At 38.6% G+C, this 24,369-nt stretch overlaps 2 protein-coding genes across 2 annotated transcripts in view; both read left to right on the top strand.

Annotated features, from left to right (window-relative positions):
- Positions 1–24,369, top strand: part of clmpb (CXADR like membrane protein b) — a 155,320-nt gene that overhangs the window by 112,021 nt on the left and 18,930 nt on the right. Inside the window, exons 2-5 of the mRNA XM_073929724.1 lie at positions 2,225–2,382; positions 9,907–10,102; positions 16,980–17,147; positions 23,311–23,433. Of these exons, the coding sequence (XP_073785825.1) occupies positions 2,225–2,382; positions 9,907–10,102; positions 16,980–17,147; positions 23,311–23,433 (645 nt within the window). The remainder of the gene's footprint in view (positions 1–2,224; positions 2,383–9,906; positions 10,103–16,979; positions 17,148–23,310; positions 23,434–24,369) is intronic.
- gramd1bb (GRAM domain containing 1Bb) overlaps positions 21,353–24,369 on the top strand; it is a 242,619-nt gene continuing 239,602 nt past the window's right edge. Inside the window, exon 1 of the mRNA XM_073929687.1 lies at positions 21,353–21,402. The gene's annotated coding sequence lies outside the window, so the exon portion shown is untranslated. The remainder of the gene's footprint in view (positions 21,403–24,369) is intronic.

Genomic DNA, 24,369 nt, shown 5'->3' with positions numbered 1-24,369 from the left:
GTAAAAATCTGCGAATTTCTTTCCGGAGCTCCTTCACGGGACTTCACGCTTGTAAACAATCGCTCCATCAGGCTCGCACCATTCGTGCAGCTCTCAGTCCCGCCCAGACTCGTCAGCGCTACCAATCACAGGGCTTGCGCTACGCGTCGTTGCTACGTGTAGTTACATTTTTTGAGAGGTGCACGTCAGCGACGCCGACGGCCACGGCGAAGGGCTATGCGTCAGCGCTGCAGCATACGCATGCATTTGACGCAGAAGTATAAATCAGCCTTAAGCGTGGCGCACAACTAACGCGCTTTGCACTGGACAATAGACCGACTTTGTTCTGGTCTATTGAAAAATCTATTATAGTTTCTCAAAATAGCAACGCGCCAGCAATACACCTCAACACTCCTCCCTTTTTAGACCAGAACGCCTATAGGCGCACATATGAGCGCAAATGCATTTGCTATTTAAACAGCGTAGCGAAAAACGTCAAAACGACTCTTGCGCCGAGCTGAAACTAGCAAACAACCATTGCGTCACGCCTTGCGCCACATTGCGCCGGTTGTATAATAGGGCCCTAAAATATATATCATCTAAAATGTTACTTTGAAATACAACCGAAAATCAGAAAAAGTTGATACAGTATGGAAAACGCAAATAAAAGAAGAAAGAAGTGATTTTTAAATTTACTTTGACTTGTATTTCATTGCAGCCTTGGGGCCCTCTGGTAAACCTATTTAGAAAACATCTAGTTTAGGCTACTAGAAAACAATAATGTGTGTTTGGCACTACAAACATTTAAAACAAAATCCACCCCTGCTGAAAAATCCAGCTTAAACCAGCCTAGGCTGGTTGGCTGGTTTTAGCTGGTCTACCAGGCTGGTTTTAGAGGGGTTTTGGCCACTTCCAGGCTGGTTTCCAGCCATTTCCAGCCTGGTCTTAGCTGTTCAGGCAAGAAAATTACCAGCCAAATCCAGCTAAAACCAGCCTGGTTTAAGCTGGATATAGCTGGTTTTGGCTGGACTCCCAGCTTGGCTAGGCTGGTCAAGCTGGTTTTAGCTGGTCATCTCCCAGCCTGACCAGCTAAGACCAGGCTGGAAATGGCTGGAAACCAGCCTGGAAATGGCCAAAACCCCTCTAAAACCAGCCTGGTCGACCAGCTAAAACCAGCCAACCAGCCTAGGCTGGTTTAAGCTGGATTTTTCAGCAGGGACAGGATGGCTAATAAGTATGTCTTTAATTGTATGGTGTAGTTTTACCCTGGTGAACTTCAGGAAGAGTAAATAGGATGCATTACAGTCGGCCTGATCCTGCATGACCGGTGTTTTGGCACAGGTGGTGTTTCACAGGCCGCGGACAGTCACTCATGCATGTCAGTCAACTCATCACGCGCCATGCTTTGGCCAGCGACACGTGGCACATGCATTCCTAGCATGACACGGCGATAGCCAAACGAGCACAGCCAGACAAAACACACTTTAACCCGGCACGTCCATCAATCTTAAACCCCTGCGTTTAGCAGTGCAGCTCACTCCCTTTCCAGTTCCCTCGGGCTGAGCAGCTAAAATGAGGAAGTGTCATAATATTTACAGAAGCAGGACGTATGTGTTTTGCGAGCATGGTCGCTCATAGAGCTGCAGCTATTTGCGATATTCGACAGCAGATTATGTGTAATGTTATGCTAATGCCAGAGCTCCAGAAATATCAGTTGGTTGTTGCACATGTGAGACGGCTGAAGCTGTGAGTTATGCCGCATTGTTTGTATTGCGAGCTCCTCTCACCAGGTGGAGGGGAATTGCGCATCTCGTCCTATTCCCGCCTCGTGGGACCTCACTAGTCTGCAAATCCCCACGACGCCTGTCTGTAATGCTACTCGAGCCTGCGGCGATGTCCAACAGCCTCCAGTAAATTAGCCAGGATCCCTGTGGCAGAGAGAGCCACGGCTTCATTGAGGCCTTGTTTGAGAGAGTGGCGATTTTGCTAACCGTTCAGCAGTATTTTTGCACTTTGATAGACTGTAAATATGGCTGTGATTCAGAACTAAATACTGCAAAAATGCTAGAGTAAACAAACTGTAAATAAATAACGGTATATTGACATATGATAACTGTAAGCTGACTTTCTGATAACAGTTTTCTGGCTTTGTACAGTATATATTGCATATAAATATCTCCTGGATGTGTAATTGTCCACCATCACATTATCTCATAGAAATGCTCTGTTTGTTTTTTCTCTGTAGTGTTGTTGAGTTTGCTGTCGGCCGGGGCTGAGACTGAGATGAAGCGGGTTGTTGGGGACAACGGCACGTTGCCATGCCATCATCAGTTCTGGCAGTCCAATGGGCAATCGCTGGACATCGAATGGCTCCTGCAGAAACCCAATGTCAAACAGCGAGTGGTGAGAGATCTTCTATGCTTCACCTTGTTTTTAAAATTTGTAACATGGAATTAAACCAGATTTCAGTAACAATACAAACATAAAAATACAACAACAACAAAAAACTCAAAACATTATGTGTTTAAACAATGAAATGACACAAGGAGAAATTACTGAACTACTGAAATGTATTTATTTCCCAGGGATGGGTTGCTGCTGGAAGGGCATCCGCTGCATAAAAACTTACTGGATAAGTTGGCGGTTCATTCCGCTGTTGTGACCCCGGATAATTAAAGGGACTAAGCTGATGAGAAAATGAACGAATGAAACATATTTAATACTTTATATAAAAGGCCTTTTTTGGTGATGGCAGCTTAAAGATGTCTCTTATATGGAGAATGAAGTCACGAGCATTGCTCAGGTGTGAGTTTTACACAGATTTCAACAGAATGTCAAAATCTATGGGTCTCGTCTATGAAATCTGAGCTTAAATTCGTATTTTCTATTGGATTCGAGTGAGGTGATTGGCTGGCTCATATTCATTTACACTGAGTAAGGCCAGAGGGTTGCTGAAGTAATAATAATAATACTAATATTACTACTACTAAAAATAATAATAATAATAATAATAATAATTATTATTATTATTATTATTATTAAATAATATATATAATTTAAATAATAAATAATATATATATAATAATAACATTAATTTTCTTGTTGGCTTAGTCCCTTTATTAATCCGGGGTCGCCACAGCGGAATGAACCGGCAACTTATCTAGCACATTTTTATGCAGCGGATGCCCTTCCAGCCGCAACCCATCTCTGGGAAACATTCACACACACACACACACACACACACACACAACGGACAATTAAGCCTACCCAATACACCTGTACCTCATGTCTTTGGACTGTGGGGGAAAACGGAGCACCCGGAGGAAACCCACAGGAATGCAGGGAGAACATACAAACTTCAAACAGAAACGGCAACTGACCCAGCCGAGGCTTGAACCTGCGACCCAGCGACCCACTTTCTGTGAGACGACAGCACTACCTACTGCGCCACTGCGTCACCTAAAAATAACAATAATAATATTAATAATAATAATAATAATAATAGTGATAACAACAATAATAATAATAATAATAATTATTATTTTAATAATAATTAATAGTAATAATAATAATAATAATAATAATAATAATAATTAATAGTAATAATAATATTAATAATAATAATAATAATAATAATAATAATAATAATTAATAGTAATAATAATATTATTAATAATAATAATAATAATAATAATAATAACAACAATTAATAGTAATAATAATAATAATAATAGTAATAATAAAAACAACAACAACAACAACAACAATAATAATAATAATATTAATAATAATAATAACAAAAAGAATAATACATGTTATTATTATTAATATTATTATTGTATATTGTATCACCCATTATTGTATAATGGGCGACACGGTAGCGCAGGTAGTGCTGTCACCACACATCCAGAAGGTCGCTGGTCGCTCAGTTGCCATTTCTGTGTGGAGTTTGCATGTTCTCCCTGTGTCCGCATGGGTTTCCTCCGGGTACTCTGGTTTCCCAAATACATACGGTACAGGCGAATTGGGTCGGCTAAATTGTCTGTAGTGTATGAGTGTGAATGAGAGTGTATGGATGTTTCCCAGAGATGGTTTGCAGCTAAAAGGGCATCCAAGGGCATCAAACATATGCTGCATAAGTTCGTGGTTCATTCCGCTGTGGCAACCCCTGATTAATAAAGGGACTAAGCCGAAACGAAAATGAATGAATAGATAATTAAAGCTGCACCTCTCTCAGTCCTTTTTTATTCTATATTTGATTTTGTTTGTCAGCCAGTCTTGATCATGAAATTTTAAACTTATCACCTCCCAGTCTCTCAGAACACCCTAGCAACCACTTGAAACACCCTAGCAACCCCTATCAGGTCTTCTATTAGAGTGCAGTGTGTCTCTGTGTTCCTGCTGTCCTGTCAGGTCTAAAATCCGCATCTCTGTTAGAAACACACACCGGCCTGAAACACGTCTCTCTCTCTTATTCTCTTTCTCCCTCCTCTTGCATAAACACATCCAGATAAGAGCTTTTGTCTTATCAGCCCGAAGTGCGAATCTTTTCCCTGTGAAGCTTCAACATTGTTTGAGCGGCTTCAGAGTGTTCGGAGATATGCTTCATGCACCATAATTCATCAGGGGGACGTCGATGCATGTCAGTCTGATGATATACTTTCAGATTAATTGAATTATCTGATAAGGGTTTTTATTCCCACACACACACAGGCAGAGCTCTTTGTTTGAAAGTGTAACACTGATCTGTTCGTAATCTGCTGAGATTTCGTTTCAAAAGACAGAAAAGGAAAGTCGGATCTTGGAAGACTCAGGGGCGAGTTTCTCATGGCATGCAATATTTAATGTCGTTAATTAGAAATCAAATGTCTGAAAGTTTGATTAGAAGTAAAAACCCAGCCTCCGGCACGATGAATAAGTCATTGCTTTGTTCTGCTGTGAGGCGTTTGTAACTTAGAAGGGTTTGGCTTGTCAACATTAGGCCACAAGCTTGTTTAGTTGTGTGTTGTAGACTCTGAGGGGTTGTATTTACAAGAATGCTAATCAAAATGCTAGTGTTAACGTGGCCTAGTAAGCCCCTGCTGGTTAGATGCTGTAACTACGCCCTCTTTTTCAGTTGAAAGTTGCCAAGTATAATAATTAAATACACATGTGCAGCTTTTGTACATTAAGGCTGTTAAAAATACAGCAACATTTCTAAATATTGTGAAAAATGTAAAATAGTTTTGCAACTCTTTAGCATTCATTTCTCGTGTTCAGTCACTTGACTTTTTCAAATAAATATATTTTTAATTTATATTTTTTAATTTAATTTTTTATTTAATTTTTATCTTCTTTTTTATTTCATTTCATTTTATTATTTTATTTTTTATTATTTAATTTTGTTTTATAAAAAATTATTTAATTTTTAATTTTTTTTGTATTTTTATTCATTTTATTTATTGTTTTTTTTTATTTTATTTTTATTTTTTTTTATTTTAATTTATTGACCTATTTGTGATGCAATCAAAACTAAATAATAAAAACTAAATAAGATTCATTGAAATATATTGCTAAAAAAATAAAGAGAACACTTAGAGTTTCATTGTGTTGTTTAAGCGATCCTTTTATTTATTTAATTATTTATTTATTTATTCATCTGCTGCATAAAAATATGCTGGATAAGTTGGCGGTTCATTCCACTGTGGCGACCCCGGATTAATAAAGGGACTAAGCTGAAAAGTAAATGAATAAATGAATGATTTAAAACTCATGTTATATGTTTTTTAATTTAATTTAATTATTTTTTATTGTTATTATATTATTTTTATTATTGTCTTTATATTCTTATTAAACTGTGATACAATGAAAAATGTACTAAAATTAATTGAAATAGAAATAATGTGACGGAATGAGGTCTTTTCTGTCTTAATGAATGAATTTTTTATCAGAAAAAAAGAAAATGGTGGGTGAATATTGTGTCCTGTTATTAGTCAAAAACTGTTTATTAGCGTGGTCTAGTAATTCCCTGCTGGTTAGATACTGTAACTACATTGTCTGTTTCAGTTGAAAATTGCCATGTATTCCTATTGAATATGTTTGTGCAGCTTTTGTTTATTAAAAAAATAAAAATTGTTATGCTGTGTAATAGGATTGGAATTTAAATTGTTAAAAAAATTATAGATGTTACAATTTTTTTATTTATCTGTTTTTATATAATTTTTTATATCATTTTTTATTTTTATTGAACTGTGTTTTATTAATGTTATTTTGTTTGTTTATTACAAAAAAATGTAATAACATTAAATGAAACCGAAATGATCTGTGACATTATAAATGAATGAATGAATTTTGGCATCACAGTGGTGCAGTGAGTAGCACAATTGCCTCTCAGCAAGAAGGTCGCTGGTTCGAGCCTCGGCTGGGTCAGTTGGCATTTCTGTGTGGAGTTTGCATGTTCTCCCATGTTGGCGTGGGTTTCCTCCTGGTGCTCTGGTTTCCCCCACAGTCCAAACACATTTACTATAGGTGAATGGAACAAGCTAGCCGTAGTGTATGAGTGTATGGGTGTTTCCCAGTGCTGGGTTGCAGCTGGAAGTGCATGCGCTGCGTAAAACATATGCTGGGTGAATTGGTGGCTCATTCCGCTGTGGCGACCCCGGATTAATAAAATGACTAAACCGAAAATAAAATGAACGAATGTCATTGTAGAGATTATACTGCAGTATATGTCACCTCAGAACAGTCTCTGGGTTTGACTCACAGATTCTTCATGTGCCAATCTCGTCAACAGAAATGCTAACAAATTGCTCTCTGCAGCTACATTACATCTTAGCTAATGCTAACAAGCGCTTTCTTTGAAGTGCAGCTTTAACCCGTGACTCAGACTGAAGATTACTCTGCCAGTGTCAATTAGAAGCTGACAGAGAGCATCAACGTGACAAAGAGCATCATGTTAGGACTGTCAGAGATACAGTACAGGACGCACACACTCACAATCACTGATGCTCTGCCAGACATGCAAATCAGCTGCGCAGGAGAGAGTATCATACATTTATTGTGTGTGTGTGTGTGTGTGTGTGTGTGTGTGTGTGTGAGAGAGAGAGAGTGTGCGTGTATCATCTACTAATCATGTGTGTGTGTGTGTGTGTGTGTGTGTGTGTGTGTGTGTGTGTGTGTGTGTGTGTGTGTGTGTGTGCATGTCCCAACGCGTGTTTGTGCGTGTGCGTTGATGTGAATGTGTGCTGATGTCTGTGCGTTGATGTGTTTATGTGTGTGTGTGTATGTGGGTGTTTGTGTGTGGGTGTTGTTTGTCCTTGTGCTAATGTTTGTGTTTGTGCATGTGCTGATGTGTGTGTGAGTGTACGCAGATGTGTGTGTGGTGTTTGCAAAAGTGTGTATCTGTGGGGTTTTGTGTGTCCATGTGCTGACATATGCATGTTCTGATGTCTGCGAGTGTGTGTGCCTATGCGTGCATATGTCTGTGTGTGTGTGTCTGTAAGTGTGCGCGCAAATGTGTGGACTTGTGTGTGTGTGTGTGTGTGTGTGTGTGTGTGTGTGTGTGTGTGTGTGTGTATGTGAATGTGTGTGTGCTGATGTTTGCGCATGTGTCTATGAATGTGTGAGTATGTCTATGTGTCTGTGTGTGTGTGTGTGTGTGTGTGTGTATGTGTGTGTGTGTGTGTGTGTGTGTGCTGAAATTTGAGTGAAATTTTATGAGTGTGTCCATGTGTTTGTGTGTGTGTGTGTGTGTGTGTGTGTGTGTGTGTGTGTGTGTGTGTGTGTGTGTGCCCAAGCATGGATTTGTGTGTGTGTGTGTGTCTGTGAGTGTGCTTGCATATGTGTGGACATGTCTGTGTGTGTGTGTGTGTGTGTGTGTGTGTGTGTGTGTGTGTGTGTGTGTGTGTGTGTGTGTGTGTGTGTGTGTGTGTGTGTGTGTATGTGTGTGTGTGTGTGTGTGTGTGTGACAGCTCTGGCAGGTGAACTGGACTGCAGGTCTGCTGATGTGTGGTGGCATCAGTGTTTAGTCTTTTACCGCAGGCATTCAGGAGCCTGTCACAGTCAAACCTTGTGTGTGTCGGTAGCCGTATGTGTGTGTGTGTGTGTGTGTGTGTGTGTGTGTGTGTGTGTGTGTGTGTGTGTGTGTGTGTGTGTGTGTGTGTGTGTGTGTGTGCGACAGCCATTTAGCATATTTTCCATGGGGACTGGGCACAGGTAGAGCTTCTTATATTAGAAATACTCTTTTGCCCTATAGAGGAGTCGCTACTCTCGTCACAAAATTCCCATCACACGAAAAGAAAAAAACTAATCTGGGATGTGTTTCCCAAAACCATCGTTAGCCTACTAAGATGGCAAGTTCCATTGTTAAAAACTTAGTTTGTTGATTTGCTATTTCCCAAACCGTCGCTCCAACGAACATTCACAAACTGCGTCGCAAACTTGAGCACTTGAAACTACACTTCTGGAGCTGTAGTTAGAAACATAGTTCCTAGCTGTGTTCTATTCCCACTTATCCCCCCTATGTCCTAATCATTTAGAACATTCTAACATTCAAAGTTGGAATTATTAAAAATAAAAAAAGCATTAAGGTCATCAATCTTAGGTGTAATTTGCTTTCAAACTATTTTTACAGTTCAGTTTTAGCGATCTTCATGTTTACAATTGTGCTCCCTTCGCAGTGCACTTTGAAAACAATGATATCATTTTGAACACAGGCCCTATAGGTGACCTACTATTTAAAAATTTATGTTACGTCTCCAAAGCTTGTGAAAACAAAGAGCACACGGTATTTATTTTAATTTATAGTAGGTTATTTATTAAGTATCTGGACTGTATATGGCATGGGCCCGCTGGTTAAAACTTTCTGCAGTGGTTTACATGTCTCAAATTGTAGAAGTTTTCTAAAACTTTTCTAAAATATATATATATAAAAAATAAACAACATCCTACTTAATAATAATAATAATAATAATAATAATAATAATAATAATAATAATAATAATAATAATAATAATAATAATAATAATATGGGTGAGGCAGTGGCGCAGTAGGTAGTGCTGTCGCCTCACAGCAAGAAGGTCGCTGGTTTGATCCTCGGCTCATTTGGTGTTTCTGTGTGGAGTTTGTATGTTCTCCCTGCCTTTGCATGGGTTTCCCCCGAGTGCTCCGGTTTCCCCCACAGTCCAAAGACATGCAGTACAGGTGAATTGGGTAGGCTAAATTGTCCGTAGCGTAAGAGTGTGTGTGTGAATGTGTGTGTGGATGTTTCCCAGAGATGGGTTGCAGCTGGAAGGGCATCAGCTGTGTAAAAACTTGCTGGATAAGTTGGCGGTTCATTCGCTGTGGCGACCCCGGATTAATAAAGGGACTAAGCCGACAAGAAAATGAATGAATGAATAATAATAATAATAATAATAATAATAATAATAATAATAATAATAATAATAATAATAATAATAATAATAATAATTAAAGGGAAAGCTTAATTTTTTGTAGTGTATGTGTGTGAATAAGTGTGTATAAGTGTTTCCCAGTGATAGGTTGCAGCTGGAAGGGCATCCACTGCGTAAAACATATACTGGATAAGTTGGCGGTTCATTCCACTGTGGCAACCTCAGATTAATAAAGTGACTAAGCCGAAAACAAAAATGAATAAATAGGCATTTGAAATGAACACCAGTTATGATTAATAAAAGCTAATGTTGCTTTAAAGATACACTGTGAAAAACGCTGGGTTCCACACATTCGATTTGTGTTCAGGCGACATGAGAGAATTAAGTGAACTTATTAAATATTTAAGTAGACTGAACATAAAACAATCCCTAAAAAACTCAACTAATGTGTTGTAAAGAAGTATTATCGAACTAATAACAAACAAGATTTTTTAAGTGCAGCGTGAGGGTTAACCAACATTTATACAAAATCAGCTCATCTCTTTGACTTTTGCAGATCATCACGTTCTTCAACAATGAGGTCTACACTAACGACGACCACGCCAGTCGTCTTTCATTTGCTGGCGACTATCTGAACGGAGACGCATCCCTCCTGATCAGCGATCTGCAGCTGACTGACTCTGGAAAATACCACTGTAAAGTCAAGACCGGCGGCAAGTTCCACTGGAACCAAGTCAACCTCATTGTGCTGGGTAAGACTCTCCGTGATTCAATTTCACCATCATTCAGATAACCACATTTGCTCATTAGTGGCATCATCTAGAAATATCATTAGTCACAATCGCATTTTGGGCGAGGCAGTGGCGCAGTAGGTAGTGCTGTCGCCTCACAGCAAGAAGGTCGCTGGTTCGAACCTCGGCTCAGTTGGCATTTCTGTGTATAGTTTGCATGTTCTCCCTGTCTTCGCGTGGGTTTCCTCCGGGTGCTCCGGTTTCCCCCACAGTCCAAAGACATGCTGCAGGTGAATTGGGTACAGGCTAAATTGTCCGTAGTGTATGAGTGTGTGTGAATGTGTGTGTGAATGTTTCCCAGAGATGGGTTGTGGCTGGAAGGGCATCTGCTGCGTAAAAACTAGCTGGATAAGTTGTTGGTTCATTCCGCTGTGGCGACCCCAGATTAATAAAGGGACTAAGCCGACAAGAAAATGAATGAACAATGGCATTTTCTTGTTTGTCATTAATCAAAGTGCACAAGTTTTTACAGTGTAAAAAAACATTCATTGGATTTACAAAAATTAAGGTAAATGGCTGTAAACTATTTATTTGGGCTGAATTGAAACAAGCAAACTTAATGTAGTAATGTGCAACTGAACTTCATTGTTTAAATTCAGCTTATATAAATTCAACACAGCTGAAAACGTACCTCTATATACATTTCTGGAGACCATGAATTATGTAGCCAGAGGTACGTATGGCTGCATTTTGTCTTTCGACTGCTTCGGTTCCTTTTCGTGCTTACCAGCTGAACGCTTACCTCTGTGTGGACGGCTTTTTCGCTGTTACCTGTTTGTCCAGTTGCTCGCCACTTATGTCGGGGGATATGAGATGCAGACTATGTCGACAGGGTTTAAGTCAGACGAAGAACAGTTCCAGAAAACAGTTAAAACAAAAGGCAAAAAAATAAATAAGTAAATAACAGGGTGAGAATGTGGTAAAATCTGAAAACGTGGTAAAATCTTTTCACTTGGGTTTAGGGAAGGCGGTGGGAGGTGGCCTTAATTAGTCAGTCAGTCGACAGCGGCCTCTGGTGGATTTACCCGAAAAGAGCAGGCGTAAATGGCACTCGCAAGACGTATTTGGGATCTGAAAAAGCTTACACATCGGTTTCACGAGTTCACACTTGCATTCGTTTAAGTATAAAGCATATTTGGCGTGCTGTCCGGGGGGAGGGCTCTGAGCTCGAGGAGACACCCCAACTCGAGTTATTCCCCTTATAAGAAAACAAAGAGGAGTTGGGACTCGAGCGAAGTATCTAGCCCGGCCCCAGAACGCTCCCCCCGGAAATGTAATGCAAGAGGTGAGGTGACGGGGTGGTGGAGGGATGCTAAAGTCGTGAGATGCTGCAGGTAAGACAGCTTTGGTATATATAGGCGTTTCTCAGAAACTGATTTGATGATGGGATAATTGTCAATGACGTATTCGATACTGAAACTTCTGCGCATGCTCCTCCCGAAATTTGTTTACAAACATCACAAACAAACTGCAAAAAACGTACCTCCTGGGATGCATTTGGCACTCTCCAGAAGTGTATACAGGGGTACAAATTAATAACTAGCCTGAGTTGTATAAATGTTTTGCAACCACTTACCTTAAAAAATAAATAAATCGATCAATAAATGAATATTTTTATCTTAGTGTACGCTGTAGCAATCTGCAGTTTTCAATATTTTGTGATTCATGTTTTTTTTCCCTGTTCATTTATGCTTTTAAATAGCATTATGGGACCTTAATCTTTTTTCCAACAACTTTTAACATTGAAAAGTTTGAAAAGGTAATTTTTATCAGCATTTTTCATTTTTAAAGTGATGTATTGTCTGGGTTGGTGTTGCATATCATGCTACAAAAGCCTTATAATAATCTGCCAGTACATTTTCTGTTACATTACAGACTTATTTCTCTACATATTATTTCTTATTCATTATATTATTGCATACTATAAATGTCAATAAAAGTCACTGTTAAACTGTAGCGTCTAAGTTTCAGTTTTCATCTTCCCATAATGCAGTTCACTACTGTAAATAAATGGAAAGCACTTGTGAATCACAAAATACAGAAACTGTTCATTGACAGATATTTTTCACAGTGTAGGTAAGTATTGCTACAGTTTACAAGCACACAAGTACAAGTACAAAAGTGATTTTCATTGAATGTACTTAAGTATCCAAATTACTATGACATATTACGGTTGAAGTCAGAATTATCAGCCCCTCTTTGATTTTCTTTTCTTTTTTAAATAGTTTCCTAACGATGTTGAAAAGAGCAAGGAAATTTTCACAGTGTGTCTGATAATATTTCTTCTTCTGGAGAAAGTCTTTAAAGCCTTAAATGTCACTCTAAGCTATACACAAGTGTCTTAAAAAATGTCTTCCGTTAAAGAGAAATTGGGGAAAAAATAAATAGGGGGGCTAACTGAGCTGACTTCAACTGTATATATATATATTTATATATATTGATTATCATCAGTTTTATTCCACTTGTATTTTGTTGTACAAACACTTCTTCATAGCTAGGGCCAGACGGAATCTGGGGACATTTTTTGCTATTTCTGCGCAGAATTTTGGTAAAAATCTGCAGATTTATGCGGAATGATTTTGGGAGTATCAGAACTTAAACCTTAATATATAAAAATAAAAGCTAATACATTTTAAACTTGTATTTAATGTTTACAATGCAAATACAATGAGATTCACTTTATTAAGTAAACAAAGCCTCTCATATAATAGATCTAGTAAAAGACGGAAAATATTACTTTACAAACCATATTAAAGTAAACTGTAGTAAACAAATCATATATAAATCATATAAACATTCTTATTAGTCGATAATATTACTGAAATTAATTTCAAAACTGAATAAATATGAATTACCCACATTTACGCAAGTAAATAAACAGAATCAATCCACGCGCAGATTCCGTGTGGGCCTATTCATGGCTTACACGTTATGCTGGTGGTGTAACAAAAATGATAATTTTGCTAATATTGGATTCAAATCATCATTTAATGGTTTAATTTAATAGATTTCCCTTATATGCTTATTAAGATTTGCGTAAACAACTATGTACAAATGTACAATCTATGTAAAATACAACTGGTTATTTGTACATAGTAAATCAACCTATTATTTGTATTATTTTCATAGCAATTTAATTTAAACTCCCCCTTTAATATGTACAACAAGAAACAATAAGCTAGAGTTTGGACTGCATATATATATATATATATATATATATATATATATATATATATATATGGATGAATGACTGAGTGTAAGTCTAATGCTCGGCCATACACACAACAACCACAAATATATTTAAACAGCTGATGTGTGACACGATAAACCTGCTTTATCACAGGTGACAGGTATGCCTGAAATATAAACCTCATGTCTGTTGTCCTAAGATTTTCCACTTTTTCCACTGTTGTCCACTTTTTTCTAGTACCTGAATGTTAAAAAGGCTCTCCTATGAATTGTCAGTAACTAAAATGGCCCCCTGCCAATTTGAGTTGAGACCCCTGCTTTACAATAATGTTTCTGAGTGTGCCTCACACAGGCTTGACAAACCACCTCAACACATTTTTTACATCTCTCTGTCTGATCTGAACCGAGAAACCTTCATATGATCACTCAACGTCTTAAAATTGCAATAAAAAAATGTAAAAAATTAGGGAGTGTGTTAACACTGGTGAGTGGGCCTGACAAACCACCTGTACGAACCCTCTCCTCTCACTAACCCCTCCTTTTTTTGCTTCATTTTGGATGGCAAACGGAGAGGATGTTAATTTGAATGATGGGATGAGGGAACGTTGATTGAGCTCTATCTCTCAAAAACAGAAGAGGCGGAATTAGGAGCTTACGCCATTTCTCTTCTTCTAGCAAAACAGTTTACTGTCATCCCAAATGAGGTTCAGATGAGCTTCTTATGATTTAATATTTCGCTGTGTCTGGTTTCCATTATTAGACCGCAGGGTTTCTGAACCGTCATATCTCTGACACCGCCATGTTCAGCCAAGAGAGAAGAACTAGATGTTTCTTTTTCATTTGAACTCATCCTTGCCGTATGCTTTTAGTGCCTAGTTCCTATTTTCAAGGACTTATGCTGAGCAGTCTTAATTTTATTTCCTAAATCATTTCATTAGCAGATTAGCGCGCTAGCCTCTGAGGAACAGGATATTGGTGAGAAGTTGAAGAGAAAAGAGAAAGGGAGAGAGAAGTGGAGGATGGACTGATGTAAATCCGGTCTCCACCCTAGAGTTTCTCTCTTTTATTAACATATCAGAGAAGATTATGCCTTGCCATAATCCCTCTTCACTGAAAAAATTATACTTTGAACCACAAAAATTATTTTATTTAGTTTACAGTGGTCCCTCGCTAACAGCTCAGAACAAAATTTTGTGTCTAACTTTTATGTTTCGTTGACAAGTAGCCATGTAATAAGCAGGATAAAGTACATCCAGTGTGGTTGTTTTCACAGAATAAAGCCCTTCACGCTAATAAAACAACACTTCGCTTCATATTGGGCTGGCGATTAACTTTAATTGTGACTCCTAAACACTTTTAATTGTGGCTTATTCTTTCTATACTGGTAAAACAAACAAAAATTATACAATTACATCTTCACTACACACAGTGTTTAGAGAACGGGTCAGTGGGGTCACAAGCTGTCTCTTCTGTGTCATTCAGTCTCCAGACAGATCTGTCTCTAGACAGACCCTTTCACTGACCCCAGAGCAGTTTAGAGCAGTGCTGTGGTAAGCAGGACGCTAGTGGGACTGGTCTGAGGTCAGCTGGTAACAGTTTTGGCTGGTGTGTTGTTCCAGATCTGCTGCGTTCGGTCAGAGGGGAGAATAACAACTCCTGACCCTTCTCCCCAAATGTCACCGCTGAGATTGATCGCCTCTGTGATATTGATTTCTTTCTAAAAATGCCAGTATGCTGTGTTTGCAAGCTTTAGTTTCTTGTGTAGTTTTAAAATACTGCTCTGAAGTCTGTATGAAAACTTTAAAAAAAACTTTGTTAAACTTTGATTTTAACTTATATAAAGCTTAACATGTGAAGGTGCTGTTGAGAGAGGTTAGTTTTACATTTTAAAAGCTTGAAATAGAAGAGTGGCATCTTTTTATTAGTGGAATAAGTGCATCATCTGGGTATTTAATGTGTTTTTATGTTTCATTTAGTTCATGTTTGTATTGTGTAGAACACACCATGATGTGTGTTTGTCTGTAATTTTGCATTTTCCCTTTCTGCCACTCTTTCAATGGGCTATAGCACAGCAAGTGTTTTTCAACCACCGATAAACTGCCGCTGAAAGGTTAATGTAACTATTTTCAATGTCATAACGTTCCCTTAACAGAACTGATAATATAATTAAATTTAAAAATAATCAGTAAAGTTGTCAGGATAGTCAGCACTCTCGGGAGCAGCAGCAGAGTACAGAAACGCCATTGAAAACCCTGTAACACTGTGGTAAATTAAATGACCATATAAGCAGTGCCCTTTGTCTGGTCTGAGACCCATTGTATATTGTATATCAATCAAGCAGTGACGATTATTGATTATTAAAGGAACCAGATCTCAAATGCATCGACTTTGTATTGGAATGACAATTCAGCGGAAGCGTGTGAGCTGGCTGACTGAAAATTAAGTCATATAGATAGATAGATAGATAGATAGATAGATAGATAGATAGATAGATAGATAGATAGATAGATAGATAGATAGATAGATAGATAGATAGATAGATAGATAGATAGATAGGCAGACGGACGAATAAACGGACGGATAGATAGATAGATAGATAGATAGATAGATAGATAGATAGATGGATAGATGGATAGATAGATAGATAGATAGATAGATAGATAGATAGATAGATAGATAGATAGATAGATAGATAGATAGATAGATAGATAGATAGATAGGCAGACGGACGAATGAACGGACGGATAGATAGATAGATAGATAGATAGATAGATAGATAGATAGATAGATAGATAGATAGATAGATAGATAGATAGATAGATAGATAGATAGATAGATAGATAGATAGATAGATAGATAGATAGATAGATAGATAGATAGATAGGCAGACGGACGAATAAACGGACGGATAGATAGATAGATAGATAGATAGATAGATAGATAGATAGATAGATAGATAGATAGATAGATAGATAGATAGATAGATAGATAGATAGATAGATAGATGATAGATAGATAGATGATAGATAGATAGATAGATAGATAGATAGATAGATAGATAGATAGATAGATAGATAGATAGATAGATAGATAGATAGATAGATAGATAGGCAGACGGACGAATGAACAGACGGATAGATAGATAGATAGATAGATAGATAGATAGATAGATAGATAGATAGATAGATAGATAGATAGATAGATAGATAGATAGATAGATAGATAGATAGATAGATAGATAGATAGATAGATAGATAGGCAGACGGACGAATAAACGGACGGATAGATAGATAGATAGATAGATAGATAGATAGATAGATAGATAGATAGATAGATAGATAGATAGATAGATAGATAGATAGATAGATAGATAGATAGATAGATAGATAGATAGATAGATAGATAGATAGATAGATAGATAGATAGATAGATAGATAGATAGATAGATAGATAGATAGATAGATAGATAGATAGATAGATAGATAGATAGATAGATAGATAGATAATGTGGGCTGGTCTTCAGAAGTTCATTGGTTCAAACCCCACAAGAGCTGATCCTTGAACCTGGAGACGGTTTCTGTGGTAAACTGCTTTGCATGAAGACATGCTGTGACTAATTAACTAAACATCTGTGTTTTCTGGTTGACAGTAAAGCCCTCAAAACCGCGGTGCTGGGCGGACGGACGGCTGCTGGAGGGCAGTGATGTGAAACTGAGCTGTAAGTCTTCAGACGGATCTGACCCCATTCTCTATAAGTGGGAGAGAGTCCTGGATAAAGGCAAGAGTGTGGGAAAACTGCCCCCCCTCGCTCTCATCGGTGAGTCAAACTGCAGCCCACCACAGCTGACTCTGGATCACACTTAATACTTTCACTGTGACATAAATATTACACACACACACACACACAAGCACATATATAGCCGTTATCAGCATAAATCAACATGCATACTCACATACAGTACACATCAACACAGACACACACATGCATACTGTACACACACACTCATGAACACACACATCAGCTTGCACACAGATGCAAACATACACACCGCATATCAGCACAAATCAACACACATACACACTAATTGGGCAACACTTACAGAAATGCACATCAATTCACACACGTCATTGAACACACAAACACACATCTCCAGACATTCCAGACTGTGACCTCACAGCTAGAATGTCACTGGTTCAGGTCCTCACGTGGGTTTCCCCGGGGTGCCCTGGTATCCTCCCACAGTCCAAACACATTTGACATACGTGAACTGAGCGAACCATATTGACACTATAGACAAATCAGCAGTATATTTCCATAGCAATTCATATTTTGTTATTTATAAGCAGGGGAGTTCTCGAGATCTACCCGAGTTCAACATCTCCTCTCACCATTCTATCAGGAGGGAGCCCCGGACCCGAAGATTGTAAGAGCTCAGGGCTCTCTCCCGGGACAGCATGCTAAATACGGTTTCAAGAGTTCACACTTAGCTCATGATTTATGCATAGCTTGTTTGGCATGCTGTCCCGGGAGAGAGCCCTGAGCTCAAGGGGTTCTCGAGCCCAGGGCTTCCCCCCCCCCCCCCTTTTTTTTGCAGGGCGAGTGGAGATTAAGCTCAGGTCTATCTCAAAATCCCCCGCTGCTGAGGCCAAGGCGAACTTCCTGAGAGTAAGACATTATTAAAAAAAAGTTTAGGCTTATTTTATCTATAATATAGAGCACATTTGGATGGTGGGAGGAAACCGGGGAGCCCGGGGGAAACCCACGCGGACACGGGGAGAACATGCAAACTCCGCACAGAAATACCAGATGGCTCAGCGAGGACCCAACACCTTTGGTATTCTTGCTGTGAGGCAACAGTGCTAGTCACTGGGCCACCGTGCCGCCCATTCTGGAAGAAGGGGAGGAGGGGGGTTTCTTCCAGACGAAGATAGTTGTAGAAAATGGAAATGAGGATATATATAGTGATTTGGGATCCTTTGATTGGAGGATCATAATTAGCTAATGTGGACCAGCTGGGTCAATCATGAGCACATGGTCCTCTCGAAATTAGTTTAAAATTAAACTTCACTTATTATCAATTATCAGTGTGAACTCTCGAAATGATTGTTAGACTGTTGCACTTTTTTGTGTTGTCGATATGCTTGTGTTTATAGAGGCCTACTGTTGTGTGCCTCTCAGAGAAATGTGAGGGTTGCGAGTCCCTGGCGTAGTTATTCGGGGGTCATGGGCTGAAAAGATTGGGAACCCCTCCTGTAGATAATCGAAATAAAATATATTGCTTAAGAAGGCTAATAATATTGACCTTAAAACAACCTTTAAAAATGTTAAAAACTGCTTTTATTCTAGCCAAAATAAAACAAATAAGACTTTCTCCAGAGGAAAAAATATTATAGGAAATACTGTGAAAATTCCCTTGCTCTGTTAATGATCTTTTGGGAAATATTTGACAAAGAAATAAAAATTCACAGGAAGGCGAATGGGGCGAAGCAGTGGCGCAGTAGGTAGTGCTGTCGCCTCGCAGCAAGAAGGTCGCTGGTTTGAGCCTCGGCTCAGTTGGCGTTTCTGCGTGGAGTTTGCATGCTCTCCCCATGTGGGTTTCCTCCAGGTGCTCCGGTTCCCCCCACAGTCCAAACACATGAGGTACAGTTGAATTGGGTAGGCTAAATTGTCCGCAATGTGTGTGTGGATGTTTCCCAGAGATGGGTTGTGGCTGGAAGGGCATCCGCTGCGTAAAAACTTGCTGGATAAGTGGCGGTTCATTCAGCTGTGGCGACCCCGGATTAATAAAGGGACTAAGCCGACAAGAAAATGAATGAAGGACGGCGAATAGCTGTGAGTTCAACTTTTATGATTAACTTTAGACGTATTCATCCAAACTGAGCAAACTGTCACGTTCCCCGTTGCAGAGTAAATTCCCTCTTTCTGACTGGATCCTGTGATTCGGTCTGAGTTTTCCGCATTGCAGAAATCATCGAGACCTAATGATGGCTCAGGGATGGAGGAATGAAAGCGGAGGCGTAACGTCCTGGATGAACAAATGATCCAGCGACTGGAATGACAAACGTTCCTCTGCTAAACACACACACACACACACACACACACACACACACACACACACACACACACACACACACTCAGACTGATCTCCAGCACTTCCTCATAGAGAAACATTTACTGTTCATCTCATCTGCTGGAGCACCTGCAGAGCTATGAATCACACTGACACACACTCATATACACACACTTTACCCACACTTTACACACACACACACACACACACACACATAGCATACCATATGCACTCTAATACTCACACACACATTCACAAAGCATACACACACTTTTTCTCTTTCTCACTATTACACACACACACACAGCAAACATAGACACATTTTATTTCATACACAAACTCGCAAACACACACACAGAAACACACATCAGCACACACACACACACTTCATACACAAAGAGCATACACACACTAGCACTCTCATCAACACATAAACACATTTGATACACTCACACACTTTAAACCTACCCATCAGCATATATGCACATACACACACACACACACACACACACACACACACACACACACAGCAAACATACAGACACATTTTATTTCATACACACACTCGCAAACACGCACACAGAAACACACATCAGCACACAAACACACACACAGAGCATACACACACTAACACTTTCTCTCTCAAACACACACACACACACAACACACAACGAATATACAGATGCATTTAATTTCATACACACACTCGCATACACATACACAGACACAAACAAGTGCACACACACACACACACACACACATAAGTATTTTATACAAACACACAAACCAACACCACGTGCACACACACACACAAACACACACATAAGTATTTTATACAAACACACAAACCAACACCACGTGCACACACACACACACACACAAACACACACATAAGTATTTTATACAAACACACAAACCAACACCACCTGCACACACACACACACACTCGCGTGCACATCCTCACACATTTCACTTCAAATGCTTTTGCAGCTTGTACAAACCACTTAGTTAAATTGAGTTGAAGCAACACAAATCTTCAGGTCATTGTAGGACAACTTAATTATTTTATGCTCAATCCACACACATTTGTAAAAATGATTCAGTCAACTTGATCTGTTTGTGTTGGGACAACATGAAGGAATTGTGTGGAAGCCAGCACTTTTTACAGTGTGTGTTGACTCAGATGAAAGCACTCTGTCTGATTGAAGCCAGTAAAGAAGTGCAGTAAAGCCCGTAGTAAAAGACGGTAATGCTGTTAACTCTGTTTTGTTGCTGAGAGTTACTGATAGTGTGATCCTGCTTCATCAGCACTGTGTCCTTGAGCATCGCACATCACCACACACACACACAGTAAATTTATCAGATTACTGTTATTTTCCAATTATTTAGTGTTTCAGGGCTATGGAGGTATTGACTGATTATTGTTTTCGCATTAGTGCTGCACTTTATTGCAGAAAATCTGATATCGGGATATTTTATAATATTCAATAAATATTGCAATAAGAATACAGTTTCACAAGATTAAGTTTGTTTGTTATGGGAGCTTTTTAGCAATTAAGTTATTGACATATTCTTATTAAATGACAGCTTATTTACATTATGGGATGTGTTTTTATAAGTGTTTTACATTTTAAGACTTTTTATTTAAAAAAACAAAACTGGTTTTTCAACAAAGTTGAACTCTAGCTTGACTCTATTGACCTTATTCTAAAACGCGGAAGTGCGCCTGTTTTCGCGATTGTCTTCCGATTCAGTCGCCTATGGGAGAAATGACTAGGAATAATAAACGGCAGAAAACGGTCAAACTACTTGCTCTACAAACAAATGTTTGCATGACTATACAGACCAAGTAGAATAATATAATAAGAAAATATCAAATTGCAACATCAAGCAGCGTAATGCGCAGTTTTTAACGTCAAAAAATGATGGAAGTGAATGAGACCGGAAGTGTCGAGCCAAAAAGATTCAAATGGCAGCGCCCGCTCGTCTGTAGAGAATAAGGTGAATAAGGTTCTTTGAGTGAGCCAATCGATTATCTTTATAATTATATAAATTGTAGTTATCTGCATATGAAATTACGAATAACAAATGTAACAGGGCATTACTGTTTATTTCTTTGCATTTTAACTTCGTAAACTATCCGCTTGTTAAGTGTGACGTCACGCGGAGCGGCTTCCGGGTCCAAGCGCTCTATTCAACTGAATGGGGAGATTCATGAAATGGTAACAATAAACGTTTACAAAGCGATTTAAAACTTTCGAAAGTCATGATCGCAATATATATGTCCATGCCTAATATCCGATGGACAGAAAGTGATTCATTGTTTTATAAATTGTTAAAATGTTGCTATTTGTTATGCAGCAAGCCCAGAGATTGTTGCATACACTGTGACTTTATGTAAAATAAACTTTAATGTGTGATAGGAATAAAAAGTGATCATAAACGAATGATTTCTCCACTCAAATAAATGGCAGCTTGGACCCGGAAACAGTATTACATACGTCACAAACACGTCATCACTTAACAACCGGATGAAATAATGCGTCTTCTCAGGAGTTGCGTCTCATTTTGTGAGCTGACATAGCTGACATTGTTCGCTCCCCTCCTTCTCCCCTGCTAGCCACGCCCACTCCTGCCCTCTGCTCACGGAGCTCCACGCCCATTATAATACATCTTTTGAAAACATTCTGAGGTAGACCTGAACCGAAAGTGGGGGGTGTCATCACCCTTTAAACAATATTTTTTTCTGTCTACTAATTGTATTTAACAATTTTACTTCTTAGAATTTTTGTCAATCTCAATCTCCGGGTCTGAATGCAGACTCAGTGCTGCAGGTCTCTTGCACTGCCTATTTTAACCATTAGCCCTGCTGGTAATCTAGAGGATTTAGGTGAACACAGCAGCATGGCGATGTGTCTAAATGTGATCGAACTCCTGATAAAAGACAACGTCCGCTATTCTCTAATTCTCGTATTGCTCTCCCGACAAAAATGCTTGCTGCACACACACAACATTGCTGTATCGGCCTTGACTAGATTGTGGGGAAAAACATGCAACAAAGCCTGTGGATCATGGAAACAAACACATACAACCCTTCATGAACAGCTGAATACTGTGTGCCGTGGGTCCGTGTCTCACAGCTTGGCACTGGCAGGTCTGCCTTGCCTTCGGAAAGCAAGTGCAGTCATGAATAATTAAGAAGCCGGCTCTTCCCATAGGATAAGAAAACTCCGCTATGAATAATAATGAGAAACCGACGCGTCATCTTTGCTCTTGCAGTTCTGAGCTACGTCGCCGATTTTGATCATTTTAAACCCAGAAGCTGAAAGTAGCTGACAAAAGCTCAAAATTATTCCGTTTACCCCAAAATTAAAGCTAATAGGTGCTAACATTGTGATGCTCAACACACACACATCTGTTAAAATCTCAAATAAAGTACTCTGGTTTCGTGAACCTTTAAGGGCGCCTTATAATATTGACCTTAAAATGGTTTTTAAAAAAATGAAAAACAGCTTTATTCTAGCTGAAATTAAACAAATAAGACTTTCTCCAGAATAAAAAATATTATAAGAAATACTGTGAAAATTTCATGGCTCTGTTAAACCTCATTTGAGAGATATTTGAAAAAGAATAACAAATTTACAAGAGGGTGAATACTTTGGACTGTATATTGCAGACTCAACATTGCATATCTTGGGATGTGATTATTACGGATGCGTACATTGCGATATCGATGCTGAAACATTATATTGTGCAGCCCTATTTCGCATTATTCTGTATGATTGAGAAGTCCTCTACACGTTACCAGAACTCACTGGAAGATAAAGATGTTTTGATTCAAAAGTATGTAGACAAGGTAAAGGAGTAGAATCATGCATGGTTGAATTGAATATTGTATTCTATTTTCAGACCTGAAGAATCCTGAGATCGTGACCTTGAGGAACCTGACTCAGGACAGCTCCGGCTTGTACAAGTGCACCGCCAGCAATGATGTGGGAGAGGAGAACTGCATCATCGAGGTCACCATGCAGTGTGAGTACTGCTCTGAGATCAGTCTGAGCCACAGGCCACACAAGTCTCTAATGAGTCTGAGTGCGTGATACTGTAATTCTGGATCAGTCACTGGTGCTGCATGAAGAATTCAGACGCAAAAGCCGCTAAACGCCACTTCCGCCAAATATGAGATAATGACATTGAGTAAATGCTTTAGGCATGTACTTCACCATCAACAGGTAGATTTGCTTTGAATCATCTAAATTGCAGCGTCAGCGCATTCAGAAATAACTGTTTGCTATTATAACGCCACTTGCCTTTGACAGTAAAAGCCAACATATCCCGTGAACCAATCAGAAGCCTGAATCGAATCATGTGTTTTCAATGTAGCAGTGCACTGACCCACCGACTTTTATGAGGAGACTCTGTATCCAATTTCGATTTTAAAAGACTGAGTTTGATGAACTGGATGAGTTTGTCCGACTGTCAGTGAATGGCCAATGAAAACGTCTCTTACCTCAAAACTCAGTGCATTATAAGAAAAAGAAAACACTGTACAGTCGGAAGTGTAACATGCATTCATAATGGGTTTTTGTGCAGCGGCGCTACTTTGAATGAGTCTGATTTACTATACATTAAAATTATTTTCATAAATTTTTATTATTTTATGAATTAATTTTAGGTGGTTTGTAATAATAAAATAAAATTAAATTAAATAAAATTAAATAAAATTAAATTAAATTAAATTAAATTAAATTAAATTAAATTAAATTAAATTAAATTAAATTAAATTATTTCTAATTGCATCTTTATTTTTCTTTTATTTTTTCTTTATCTTGTACCAATACATGGATTTAGAGGTGTTTGCACAAAAAAAAAAAAAAAACAGACGTGGATTTAGCTGGTTTTGGCGCAGGAAAATTTACCTTGTTAAAAAACAAAGTATTGTTTAATAAAGTGGAATTTAAAAAAATA

This window comes from Danio rerio, chromosome 18 (assembly GCF_049306965.1).
Source record: "Danio rerio strain Tuebingen ecotype United States chromosome 18, GRCz12tu, whole genome shotgun sequence".
In the NCBI taxonomy this organism is placed as follows: Eukaryota; Metazoa; Chordata; class Actinopteri; order Cypriniformes; family Danionidae; genus Danio; species Danio rerio.
Note: the sequence above shows the minus strand (reverse complement) of the source record. Positions and strands in the feature narration are given on the sequence as shown.